The 14355-nt window shown below is 38.9% G+C and overlaps 1 protein-coding gene across 4 annotated transcripts in view; it reads right to left on the bottom strand.

Annotated features, from left to right (window-relative positions):
• AP2A2 (adaptor related protein complex 2 subunit alpha 2) overlaps positions 1-14355 on the bottom strand; it is a 44929-nt gene that overhangs the window by 14024 nt on the left and 16550 nt on the right. For 2 of the 4 annotated variants that reach the window (XM_005491589.4, XM_005491591.4), the window contains exons 3-11: positions 9486-9628; positions 8674-8867; positions 6642-6771; positions 5549-5650; positions 4085-4193; positions 3438-3588; positions 2860-3028; positions 1607-1744; positions 172-354 (exon numbers count right to left, since the gene is read on the bottom strand). In XM_005491589.4, coding sequence (XP_005491646.1) covers positions 172-354; positions 1607-1744; positions 2860-3028; positions 3438-3588; positions 4085-4193; positions 5549-5650; positions 6642-6771; positions 8674-8867; positions 9486-9628 — 1319 coding nt within the window. The remainder of the gene's footprint in view (positions 1-171; positions 355-1606; positions 1745-2859; positions 3029-3437; positions 3589-4084; positions 4194-5548; positions 5651-6641; positions 6772-8673; positions 8868-9485; positions 9629-14355) is intronic. The other 2 variants (XM_005491590.4, XM_005491592.4) reach the window with 1 other exon arrangement.

The following is a 14355-nucleotide window of genomic DNA, read 5'->3' as shown; positions in this document are numbered from 1 at the left end:
AAGACATTCTAATGTGAGTATTACTTGATTTAGAGTATTCTTAGGCTCATCTAGCAGTACTGTGGACTTTTGATAACAGACAGAGCTCCTTAAGTTTCCTCTGTTATGTCATGTGCTGCTTCCTTAATTCTCAGCTCATTTTGAAGGGGAATTGAAAACAGTTACTCTCACCTCAAACACAGTCTTTGCTGCATATCCTTGCACATCATCCCTGTTGATGACAATCTGAATAACTCGGTACCACACTTCTTCACTGACATAGTCACCAGCAATGCGAATCAGATTCAGGATTGTATCCACATACCAGGTGTAATCCACTGCATACTTCTCAGCTAGAATTGCAACCTTCAGAACCTGAGCACACAAAACAGAACACAGAAACTGACTAGCATTTACTATGATCTGTATACACCTACCTGGTCATGCCCCACAATGGCCCAGGAGCCTCAGGTTTCAGATGCAAGAGCTTGTTCACTTGTTCCCACAGCCAAGGTGAAAGGTGAACATTGAAATGCTGTGCCAGAATACAGCAGTTGCCAGGCACCTTTCGCTTTCCCTATAATGCATTCAAATATGTCGTATCTTTGTGACTTTCCAATTGTGTACCTAAGTGATCAAGAGCAATTTACAGAACATTTTTTTGTTTGCTATAAAAACACCATCTAAACTACCACTGAGAAAGGATCAAATAGGAAATTGGAAACCTCTCAAAAACAGGCAAAAGCAAACTCAAGATAGCAGAGGCAAATAGAGTCACCAAAGCACAGCTGATTTTTTCAGGTGATACTCGGATTTCTGCATCCTGAAGCAACAATCAGCTCCAGGGCAGACTCCAAAACTTTTATTATCAGTTGCATTTACTACTCTTAAAAGAACAGATCAGTATAAGGGAACAGAATGAAATTCTCACTATCTGCCAAGTCAGGGGACATTGCCAACAGCAACCACCAGCACAAGAGGTAAATCAACAAACAGTATATTCCACATTCACTTCTCCAACCAAGGGACTTCAGCACCTAAGCTAAATAACTACTGTAAGTACAAGTTTTGTTTACCATCCTAAAAAGGTTGGAAATTGAGTATTTCAACTTTTATTCTACTGGTAAGAAGGGGATAAATATCAGGCCTCTTAGCTGATTAGAAGGTATTGGTTTTGGGAAGGCTTAGACTGAACATTCTCAGAGCATACAAAGCTCTACCTACAAATAAGCAATCACCACTAACTTTTGAAGCTACTGGACAACTGGCTAGAGTAGGACCTAACACTCAGATGTAGAGAATGTGTTGGTGGCTCACATATAAAATTCATTTTGCTTTCTATATACACTGTCCTGAGACCAAGATCAGCTTTTAAAATTCTTAAGTTTCCAAGGTTCCTCCCTGTCCCCTGGATTAAATTCTTAAATTCTAAATTCTTTGCTTAGACTACAAAGTTAGGAGGTTTTTGTTTGTTTGTTTTAGTAGTTTTCTCTAGTGGTTTTTTTTTTAAGCCACTATGAAAAGTAATCTCTATCACAGACTATGCAGCATCCTAATCAATAAATGACACTTATGGTACCAAATCCAGCTACAAAACAAACACTTCAGAAAAACACCAATAGCTTACAATTTCTTCTCTAATGGAATAATCAGCAGTCTCCAGGTAATTGAGCATTTCAGCCACAATCTGCTGGGCATTGCTTCGGTCACACATTGCATACAGGAGATCCACAGCTCTTTGTCGTACACTCACATCTCTCTCAGTCTGCAAAAAGACACAGAGTCAAAGGTCAAGATGATTTCATCTTTGTTTGGAAAGTACATGCAACTTAAGAGATGCAATTTAGTATAATACAGAGTGAAATCTAAAACAAATGAATTTGCATAATTTTTCAGATGCAGAATGAACTCAGATATACCCTTTATATAAGCTGTGAGTTTTATTTCTCACTTTCAGTCACCTAGGAAAAGCTCAGTGGAGACTCAGACAGCTCCCTGTTTTTAAATACTATCACAAAAATTCAAATCATCAAGTTTTGTTTCTGTAGCATACTTATTCACATCTGTGCAGGTGATAAAAGAATGGAGGAGTTTGTATAGAACACTTCAGTATTACACAGAGTAGGGTGGGTGAATTTGTGATCCACTATGCACTGAGTAACTGGTACCAGTGGCCATAAATGCACCGATAACTGGCTGAAATTCTTAATTGTTACCTCAGGTTTAGTGTCAGGCATGCCTTGTAACAACTGAAGTCCAGCTAGAACAAATACATATTTTGAACTTAGACAAATGTATAAATATGCTACAGCACAAACTTGGAGGAAAATAAAACATTTAAATATCCAAGTAGGCAAGTAAATTTACATGCAAATCAGTCCTACTCTTTTGACTTCTGCTTTGTCACATAAATGTGGCCTGGGATTGTGTCTTTCTGGTTTCTTTCTGGTCTTTACAATTCTAGTGCAAACTGATCTGCTCTACCACTCCTCATAAGCTTTACAGCAAAGGAACAGCGTAATCAAGATAGTAATCAAACTGTTTTCTCAGCATTCTCAATTTTGAAATTCCACATCTTTAAACAATTATTCCTCTTCAGCCTACACTTGAGCAGATACCAGTGTTAGAGGGGACACAGCTCCAGGTATCAGATTTACCAGCAGGGTGCAAAAATCAACAAAAGTTGATCATTGTGATTTCCAGCACAGCAAGATTTTGCTGGACTGAGGTAAACTGAGGTAGACTTCAAAGAATAACTCATTTGATTATTAAGTATTGTTAACTTAATTGGGGACAGGGAGCTTGGGACAGTGGGGGAGAGGACATTGAGGGAAGGGAGAAGACAACACTCAAAACCAGACCACACACTTCAATATTTACCTTCAATGCATTGATAACTGTTTCTATGTGTGTTTTCACAGCCTCATGTGAGAATTCAGAGCTGGCAAGCGTGCACATGCTTTCCAGTGCTAGGTAACGCAAATTAGTTTCTCGGTGCTGCAAGAACTGACCTAGCTGGTTACAGGCACGGACTAGCAGGTTTGGCTCACTGCACAGAACAGGAGAGAAAGTGAAAGGGTTAAAAGCAACAGGTTTGAGAACACTCAATTCAGAATACTATTTCTGCAGTGGAGATTTCTTAAAATGCTTCAAAGTGTCTGCTAGAATGCTTTGCTAGTGAAATGCAAATTCAGATACTGTGAGCAAATAATCTCTGTTGGATTAGAGCAGTGGGGTCAATACAAAACATCAAATAAAGAAGCAGCAAAACCCAAAGCTACACAGCTCATTAACACTGCTCAGTTACATTGCTGTGGTTGTGTTCCAATCTAGCAAGCAACTGTGTTCTTTTCCTCTTCACTCCCTCCCCCATTAAAATCCGATTAACTGTTCAAGACATAGCCCCGTATTTTCACTTTAAAAGCCTCTCTGATAACAGAAGTGTTGTCCCAGCTCACCTGTCATGATGTATAATTAAGCTTATTGCCTCAAACAGGACAGCATTCTTTGCATTCGAGTGTTGAACCTTCTTTGACTTTGGTGGCTCCTGCGCTTTGTTGAGGATGGTTTCCAGGCATTCTGTCAGACGGCCACGTACCGCAGGGTCTTCTGGAGAACAATGAGCCGTTGGACAACTTCGCTGTGCTCTAAAACCTAAGCCCTACCTTAGCTTTTCCCCTGGCTCAATCCAAATTAACTAAATTATTCTGAGACATTAAAAACATTTAAACTCCCCAAGACACACATGGGAAAAGAATTCCAAGCCACAGTTCTATTTGGGTGAGAACAAAAGCCAAACAATCTGTACTACAACTACTTGGAGGCTTTAATATAGTTGATAGTATTAATGAATGTTTAAAATGGCAGCTGCCAATGATCTGTAAGATACACACTGGTTAGACATTTTGTTAAAATTAAACACAACGTAACTCAAAAGGCCAAGTAGCTTAGAGCTACCAGAAACACTCAGGAGTACAAACTTCAGTATTTTTGCCTTAAGACAATGTGCTTGCACTCCAAGCTATGGTAACACTGCAGGGCAGTAGCTCTTTGGAGCCAGAGTACTGTGTAAGAGAGATGACCAGTGCTGTGATGTGTGCATTACCTGGAGGTGGATAGCACTGTAACAGCCTCAGAAGTTTCACAGATAGCCAGGGAGCAGGAACAAAGTAGTATGTGTAGTCCTGAAGGTCTGTTGATGCAGAAGTTACAATCTGTAAAACAAACAGCCAGCATGTCAGCTGCAGAAGTTAATTGATTCACAAGCTTCAAAAGGACTCAAAGAAGACTGTAGGTCACCTCTGACAGAAGCTTAAAAAACTGTGTCACTAGCAAGGTCTAGTTCAGTAGATTAATTAGGTGCAAGCTGTCATACTATGTGTGCACCACAGTAAATGCTAGTAATGGAAATCCAGTTCTGTAGATACAGTAGCCTAGAAAGTCTCTTCTGAAAGCCTACTTGCATTTTTAAAGAAAGAAGACAACCATCTTGTAACATCAAAATGTTTAACTAAAGTTTGATTTTCTCTGTTCTAGCAATTCACAGATTCAGCCAACAGCCTGGTGGCTGCTGACAGGTGAGCCTGCAATTCAAGTGCAAGATGCTATGACAGTCTGACCTAAAGCAGAAGGATCAACTAACACCTTCAGCAGCATCCATACAGCAAAGCAAAAAAGAGATAGCATTCACAGAAGAGGTTTATATACCTAATGAAATGTGGTAAGGATTAGATTAGATTGCCCCTCTTTGTAGATTTATTTTACCCCTTTTATTCTAGGGTAACCATGAGTTTGGCACTAGCTTTGCTCAAAATAATTGTACCTAATTCTTACTGCTCTATTACAGAACAGCCTTTCACTTCCTTTAGCACTCCCTTGCTTTTAAGTATTAGAAAAAAATCCTCATATTTGAAAAGAAAGTAAACAAGTAATTTGGGTATAAGACTGCATAAAACTGGGTGTAAAACACATTTGTGAAGTAGTAGCCTCCCTAGTCTTGCACACCTTCCAAAAGGAGGGGGAAAACAAAATCAAACAGAACAGTGACATCAGTTTTCCAGCACAGAAATGTTAACTTACAGACATTTCTCCCCACTCCTCCCTGCTCCTGCTTAACTCCCTATATCATTTACAGAATATCAGATGCTTATTATTAAGTTAGCAGCAGCTCAAAAGAAGGAATAGAAAGGCAATTAGCCTTGTAAGAAGCTTAGATAAAGTTAAAGCTACAGTTTGTATTTTTGAAGGGTTAATGTGAAGTCTGTAGAATCAGTCTTTGATCCAACTATTTTTTGCTATTACAGCAACAAAGTGAGGAGCACAGCAGGAGCACAGCAGGGATTAAACCAAGAAAGTTTGGGCAAGCCAAACCAGCTTTCTGTCCTGGTAAGCAACAAGCATTTAGAGGTTACCTGAAGCACCCACATGAAGTGACACTGAATCATCTTCACATTTCATGGTACAGTAAACTAATCTGACCCTAGGAAGCTGAACAGGAAGCTAACCTGATCTAGAAAGCTGAGTGAATTAATCAACAGTGAAGTATTATCAGGGTCATCATTGGACTTACTCTGCTTAATCTAGACACTGCCAAGGAGACTGAAGTCTTAAACTCTTCTGGGTTCTTCTGTGCCAAAGTGGTGATCAGACTTGTAGCTGCAGTAACCACACCCTATGAAAAAAAACCAAAACAAAACACAAAAAAACCCCATGTTCAATTTTGGATCAGTTTATGACCCTGCCCATTAACATCTTTCAATTCAACTGGTTTTTAATACACAAAAAAGTTGTTTATCCGCATTACAAAGCCCTACATTAAAAAAACTCTTATTTGGCTAGAAGCTAGACTAATTACACAACTGCATAATCCAACAGAATTTTCAACAACATGATACTGCCATGCTTGCAGAGCATTTTATGCTATTTTTTGTGTTAGCTTTGTCTCATGTTTGGATAGTACTTCTAAAATAAGAGAGCTGTATTAAAATTAAGCCTGGACACAAATTGTCTTACTATACAAGAGAAGCATGAGCAGAAGAAATTCAATGCAGCAGATCATCCAGGACAGAATTCTTACAACCCAGCATGAGGAGAGGGCTTTGTATAACACAAGCACTGGATGTTACTACTGCAGATTAAAGCACTCATTACTGCTGAAGCACAGGTATTAATAGCCTTATTGCCATAAAGTTACAGGACTGAAGGAAAAACCAGGGTCTCCTTTCTAAAGCAAGAGGGTTTTTTAAGCATCAAAGTAAGAATGACATGGACATCATATGACAAGGAAGTCTAAGCAATGACCAATCAAGTCTTGAATCTTTAGTGCACATCTATTCTTAAAAGGCCTAGGGCAATTAATATTACACCTGTGCAATGTAACAGTGTAATAAGGCATAAGATTAATTAATTTACAGCCAGAGGAAAAGAACTTTAACATACTATTCTCATATCCACAGTGGAAAGGTAAATAAAGCTTTATTAAAAATTAATAAATACAGCAAATAAAAAAGGGCATCTCCTTCCATTTTCCTCCCAAAGCCTGAAGACAACAGCAAGCCACTTGCTCAAAAGACTCAAGAAGAAATAAATTGTGTATTTAACAGCAGAAGTCACACCATTCTCTTTACACACTAGGCCCAAAAAGCATAATGAGGCTGATTTACCAAGTGCTGGTCATTGAGGAGATGCACCACTCGAGATGTCCAGTCTCCCATGGGAACAAGGTCAGGAGAAGTTCTGTACAAACGCAGCAAGCATAAAGCAGCACTTTGCTTCACACTATCCATAGTGTCTCTGCAAGACATACATACTGATTTAAAATACAGTGGTTAGGGCACAGCAATACCTGCAGGACAGCTTTATGCCAGATCTCACACTGACTCAGCATCCCTGGCCAGGCTGCATCTTTTCAACAGAAGGTCACTGAAGTTTTCTTATGCTGAAGTATTTCTTCTTCTTAATTTTTCCAATAAGTTTACTTAGTCAAGTTTTCAACTATTATAGAGGCTACAAGACATATGTAATGATTCTTTACAAAGTGGAGTGACATTTCACATCTTTTATGAGAACTGAAAGTTCATCTCATCTGATCACAAGAACGAGCTTCTTCCAGGCTGACTGAAATCAGACAGTTCAGATATACTACCTTATGAATGTGACCAAAGCTGGATCTAATGATAGGTCCTGCATGTCAGCTAGAAATCATGAACTACTCAACAGCGTCAGCACCTACAGCTAGAATGTAAGGTGGCTGTCAACAAGCACACAACCCACAAATCTATTCACCTTGCCATCCCTGCTGCTGGCACAGAAATGGACTATTTTAAGAGTGGCAAGCAAGGAGCTATTCTAGTTCAGTGAACTTCTTTTCACAAAGTTGTTGATTAAGCATTTTGTGTGATGCACAGACAACAGCTATAAAATGTACAGAGCACTACCAGTAAGAGTTTTAAGAGGCAGCTTATAAAGTGCAATCTTGGTTAAATGTTCAGAAACCTCTATACTCCCAGAACTTCATCCCAGCTATTCTTCATAAATTTATCAGTTTTCCACGAGATGAAGTTGTACCTCAGTTAAAAACCACAAACCTATTCCTCCCCTGTCTCTAATTTCTATTTAAGCCAAGAGAGGTACATTGAATTGGCAAATGTAACTGACAATGCCCATTCTGCCCAGTCACTTAGACAGGACAGGCACAGAAACATGTTTCATATCTATTATCTTAGAAATGCAGAAGGAATGAGACCCTGAAGAGTGATCTCAGAAAACATGAACACAGCTCAAAGTTTAAACACTGACCTGAAGGTGCAGTGCTCTGTTTGCGATTAGTGACCCCAAATGATATTCTCAGAATTTTTTAAGGCTATCTTATGAAAACCCCATGACTCATCACTGCAGTATTGTCTCCACTATGCTACATGGAGAACAGCACCTAGCAATGGCAGTGGCCTGACATTTAGAATACAGTTCTTACATTAATATAAAAAGTGACATGTGGTATAAGACTTGTTATAAAAAGATCCATGCATATTCTAAAACATTTCACATCCCTAGAATTTAAATGCACTGTTTGCATTTGGACATTTTAAGTTTCAAAATAAATTAGCCCTACAATCACAGGTTCAACTTTACATTGACTTAACTATAGTTTCAGACATTTGCCAGGTCTGTTTAGAAACTTTCAGCTATACCAAAGTAACAAAGTTGGTGGTGACTATTTGCCATTTACACAAATTGCTCTTTACATGGTTAGTAGAGGAAGTAAGAAAACTCACAAATCATTATTATCGTGTTCCTTATGAGATCAGTACATTTACATAAGAACTTCAGTTTATAACAAGATTTGCAGTATAAACATCTATTTAGGTTCATTTATTTTTCATCAGGAGAGGTAAGGAAAGTAAAACATATGCATTTTAGGGGTATTCAATACCACAGATTTATCCAAAACAAAAACCAGATCAGAACAAGGCTGTAAAAGCCTATTCAAGATAGCAGAACTCTTAATTTTCACTGCAGTCTTACACTCCTACAAGCAGCTCCACATGCAGGCAAGCGAAAGCACCTGCAGGTATTTGAACTGTCATTATCACTGCAAGCCCAGGGCTGTAGAGTCCAAGCTTAAGGTGCTGCAATGGAACCAAACTGCTGAAAAGTTTATAGATGTTGTATTTGAAAGAGGCATGTCACACCTACCCAGCCACGAGAATTTTGGGAATTTCTCCAGCAAACGCTTCGGCCATCTCCCGGCTGCCCACGTTGGCAATGCAGTGCAGGGCAAGGCCCATGAAGGTGGGGTTGCGGCTGGCCAGGTCGTTCTTGATGGCGTTGTTTATCAGGCGGATGAGCTCGCTGTTGGAGTTCACCAGCACGGAGATGAACAGATAGCCCTGTGAGTCACAACATGGAAAATCTATTTGAGCTGGCTTCATTTATTGTGGCATTAACAGGAAATATGATTTCTTTGACACATACACTTCTCTCCACTTCCATATGGGCAGAAATGGGCATTTAGAGTGAAGGCTAGAAAGATTAAGTGAATTAAACAAAACTGAGTAAGTTCACTGTTACCCTAATTATCTGGTTTTTAAGTGTTTTCTCAGCCTATTCTGGCATATACTCAAAAGATCATTTTAGATGGATGGGGACCAATCAAGATTTTGGCTTATTATTCAAATACTAATAAGTTACATGCACCTGATAAACACAGTCTTACCTAGGGAGATGGAAAGAGACATATGGAAAATTAAAAGGTTACTTACCTTTTAATGCAAAACTCAAGGCAGTTTCTTAATAAGAGTAATAATTTTATGCAGAATGCACATTTTTTGCAACTAGTTCAAGACTCCCCGTGTACAAAGGTGTTTAGATTTCAGAATCATTCCTAGAGCCAAAATAAGGCTTTAAGCCAGGGCAGGGGGAATGAAGCAAAATTCTTTATAGACTCCATAGCTGAGGTAGGATATCAGACAGACCAGTTTATCTTTTTTAGAGTTCAAGTTACTCACAATTTGTTTCTCTGTATATCTATTGGAACTGAGCAGGTTTACAGCTTCCATGTGACCAAAGTCAATGTCATGCCCCAGCAGAAAGATGAAGAGCAGTTTGCAGACATATTTTTTCTTACTGTAACCATCCAGAGCCTTGTCACCTGAAAGGCAAGGAAACAAACAATTAAGTCTATGTTGAGCTTTTACCTTGGTTACTTAGTGATAATTCCATCTATCATTATCTATATCCTAAAGGATGGTGATGAAAGGATGGTAAGGAAAAAATGCTGTCATCTAGTCCTTGAATTATCCTGCAGTGTCCTAGGAGTATGTTCTTACTAAGAGGCAGCACATCCATGCTCACTCCATTTTGATTTTCCCGCTTCGGTTAAGAACATTTCTGTTTTCCATACATGTTCTCCTCTTAAACCAATTATCAAACCTTTATCTCAGTAAAAGTGTTAATGTACTTTTCCAAGTTCACCACTGTAGAGAACTCAGTAGCAACAAAAAAACCCCAGCAAGTTGTTTTATAAAGATCATGTGACAATGGTCCATTCCAAAGACTGGAAGAAATACATGAAATGAGAGTATCATAAGAATTTTAAAGCTTTTGTAAAATGAAAGTTTTCACAAGTGTTCCAGTTTCAGAAGAAAAATGCACTCTAAATAGGTCTGGCCATATGTTGCAGTACTGCTGATTTTAGAAGCTAGCAGAAGCAACATGGAGCAGTGCAGCTTCCAGTTCATCAGGAGACCACTGCTTTTCCTGAAGGGAAGAGCTACCTATGAACTTAACACTTTCTGTGTTACATTCCCTCCCTACCTCAAATCAGGAAATAAAGGGGTATCCAGTAAATCATGCAAGACTGACTGCTGGGCAGCAAAACTCTGATATATACTACTGCCTAACAGACTATATAAGCTCCTTCACCTCAGCATTCTGGGCCTGGAATAACTGATCTGTCACATCAAATGGGTATTTCTTGGTGACAGGCAAGCTCAGCCAGGAACAGCACTGCATACACTAAAGCTTCAATAAGATATCCCTTACTCACTACTAATAAAAGCTCTAAGCTGCCTTTTGATTTTATATTTAGCTGTCTATTACACAAATCTGAAGTTAAAAAAGAATCTTAATAGTACAGAAGTTGCTCCTTCTTCCTTCTCATGAACTGACACAGAGACATATTAACTTTGCCAGGCCACATGAATCTACAGCTCCCCTGGATTAGACACCACATCCACACACTGAATACATACCAAGGAAACTTTACCACTACTAAACTTACAGTTAGTGAAGGAATGAAGACTACCATCTCTGTGTGAAGACATGTAACAGTGAACCAACAGAAAGCACACTGGCCCACTGAAGTACACAATGCTAAAAGGTTATGTTTACAGGCTGCATTTTGGGGGTTGCTTTCTATTTTGACCCTAAAAAATTCTTCTATTTAATCTTATTTCAACTGAGATCAATTTAAGCAAACACTGCTATTTTAATGCAGACAATGATACCCTTCTAATTTGGGTTTTTAGGCACCCATTGATTTTTTTAAACTGGCACAGACACTGCATCAGTTGCCAACAAAAAGCTCCATCTTAAAGCTATTTTTATGTTGTGCAAAGAGGAGTCATCTTCAGGGCCACACTGCAGAAGCCAATATATGTCATATTTTACTTCAATACAGGAGGCAGCACCACTGAAGATATCCATAGCAGTGAAATTCTGCTGTACTGGATCCTGTGAGCATCCTCTGACAACAGCCAGCTCTGCAGAAAGCTCTCTACAGATATGTTTTCTTCAAGCCACTTTTACAGTTTGCTGCCATAAGGCTCTTTTCCTGCTGAGTCAGCAAACAAATGTAGGGAATTTTGTTCTCCTAGACATTGGAATTACTGTCAGAGTAATTCCAATGTCTAGGAGAGTGAAACATTCAGTGGGAAATATATTTTTCCCCTTCTTTGGAAGCAATATGGCCAGAAGAAAGAGAAGAAACTCAACCATGTCTGCTTATCTGCTGTGACCTCCAAACTATGGTGTAAGCAACAATGGAGTATTCTGCACAAATACTTCCTGTTGTACTATTTTCTCAATGAAATGGCACTCAAGAGCAGAACCTTCTTCCTATCCCACCATGGCAGAGAAATGCAGATCAAAGATACCTTTCCTTAGGAGAAGTAAGGGAAAAAAATCCCAAAAACAAAATACAGAAAAAGGCAGTGACAGCTTTAGTTTTCTAGTATTTTTTTAGCTGCTTAAGAAGAGTTTCTCAAAACTTAAGATTTGATTAACTTAAGATTTGATTTTAACTGGTCATCTACATGAGATCCAAAAGGAAAAGAAATCGTCGAACAAACCAGGAGGTCTTTACAAAAACCACTCTACCTCGTGACAAGCCAGCTATTCTAGGGGACGGGTGACAGGAACAGGTGATGCTCCCTGCCATTAGCAGATACTATTGTGACTCACAGAAGGGGGCACTAAATAAGCTGAATCCATTTTAGTCAGTCTAACTCTAGTGGCCATCCTCTACATAACTGAGGACTTACTATAGTTACTGGATAGCATTAATAGCATGAGTTGCTTCTCTGAGATTCAGATACACCAAAAGACATCAAAGCAGCTTTCACATGAATGTCACCACAAGTGCAGACACCCCAACCAATCCCCAAGACCGAATTCCCAGCAGGCCAAGAGGCTGAACTGCAGCTGTCTGTTAGTGTACCATCCATCAGCAATATAAAATGGTTACAAGTATTAAATCTGATCTCATAAATTCTCAAATGACTGGTGGTGACTTTGTGATACCAGAAAGGAAAGGGGAGTACAGAATGCTGCAATCCAATTGCTTAACGAAGAACATAAGGGGTGAAAATATGCATACTATGAACCACATCAACTTTCACAACAAACTATTTGTCAGAGTTTAGCAATTCCTTTTTTAGGTTTAGGACCCAGCTATTTAAAATATTACATCCTTCCAAGATCCCAGTATTTTAAGAGTCCAGATTAGCAAGGTCCTTGGATCTCAGGGTATTTGAAGAATTTTTGACAGAAACTACGCCATGGAATCAAGCACAAAACATATCACCATCCTACTAACAAGCAGCTTCCTTCCCCACTGTGTGGTATCAAAGAAAAATATTGAGAAATCAGTACCTGAAACACCTTTTCCAAAGACAGAAAAAATGCTACACTGCTTGCTTTCAAAAGCTCCAGTTCCTTGTATACAGAAGCGAAGGCAATGTGAGAGTTCTCAGGCAGGTTTATAAACTAGGCCAAATTAGAGTTCTACAGCTCTTATTCAAACTCTTATTAGTTCCCAGTAATAACAGAATATCAGGGGTTTTAAAAATTTTTATTATATAATTACCTGAGCCATTTGAAAGAAGAGCACTTCAGTCAAAGATCTCACAGTAGTTGTCTAAATCCCGTTGTCTTTTGAAAAAGTCTGTGATTGATTCTTATTGAAATTTTTACTATTCCACTCCCTTCCATGTTGCATTTATGGAGAGTTCTAAAGGTTCTATTTTAAACATTACAAACAAGTCCCATTGCTTAAGTATGTGCCAAAATAGTACAGCTTCCCCCAGTCCCAAGCAAACATCCGAACGAGAGCAGAAGGAAATGTCACATGTTCTGTTATCTTTATTGCAATACACAATCATTTCTTTTAACTCAGCTCATTTTCAAATGCTTTTGGGAACATTTGCAAGTGCTGCAAATCAAGTCAGCAGAAACAGGAAGGATTCACAATACATGTCAGCAGGTTTTCAGCACAGTGGGCATTTCAAAGGCTACTTGCTTTTCCTGAAAAATTTATTAGTTATTTGGCTAAGAAAGAAATTATTAACAGCTGATTAACAATGAGTACTACTAAGAAATAATTACTATTTCCAAATTTCTGTGTATCAATTCCCTAGCATTTGAACACAGACGTTTTGGTTTTCCTTGCTCATACATAACTACCACAGAGCCCTCTGGAAAGAAATAAGGCAAGAAAGTATTTTAAGACCGTTTGGTTCTCAGGCAGCAGCTTCCAGCTCTAGACTGGAACATAAGTTAAAGAACAGCACCTGGTTTCCAATCTAACTCAGTGTACTTAAAAGCCAGTGTGCTGCACTGTTCTGAGCCTGCTACCAGCAAGAGGGGTCAGGAAAACAGTTTAGTCCTTGAGATGTTCACTAGGGGTAGATAAGGAGGCCTGACAAGTCTAACCTCACTAGCTTTCACATGGCCTTAAAATCTTAGCTTTTAAAACCACGATAATGGCTTTTGCAAAACAGAATGGACAACACTGTTTCTTTGCTTCCTTCCTACACTGACCTCTGTTCAGGCAGTTGGCAGCAATCCAGGGATATACTGTATCAGAAGGCCACTACTAGCTTAGAGGCTAAGAGAACTGAATTTGATTTTTATGAATGTAGCTACACTTTGAGACAAGATCTGTATTTCTGTAGGGGTGACAGTCCAAGCCCTCTACATCAAATGCTGAATAACTGTGCCAAACAATCCATACAAATCCATAAACTAGTATTTATTTACCATACTACTAGCACCAGAAAAAAGAGCAGCCCTCTAACTGATACTTGTCATATCTGAAGCCTGATTTTACTTCCAACAATTCAGTTTGTCACTGAAGACACTTTATGATTTTACTGTGTGATTGCCTTCACACGTGATCAAAGACAGCGTGACTAAGCAGGCCCATCTTAAATATAAAGCCTATGCTTTCACAGCCTGCCAGGAAAGCAATTTACTGAGCTCACAGTTACACAGTTTCAGTTTAAAACAGATATTTAGAGCCTTATCTTAACTTCCTCCAAAGGGTTACCATGTATTTTGGGAAAATAGAGATAATTTGCTCAAATAACCAAGTCAGCA

This window comes from Zonotrichia albicollis, chromosome 6 (genome assembly GCF_047830755.1).
Source record: "Zonotrichia albicollis isolate bZonAlb1 chromosome 6, bZonAlb1.hap1, whole genome shotgun sequence".
Taxonomy (NCBI): domain Eukaryota; kingdom Metazoa; phylum Chordata; class Aves; order Passeriformes; family Passerellidae; genus Zonotrichia; species Zonotrichia albicollis.
Note: the sequence above shows the minus strand (reverse complement) of the source record. Positions and strands in the feature narration are given on the sequence as shown.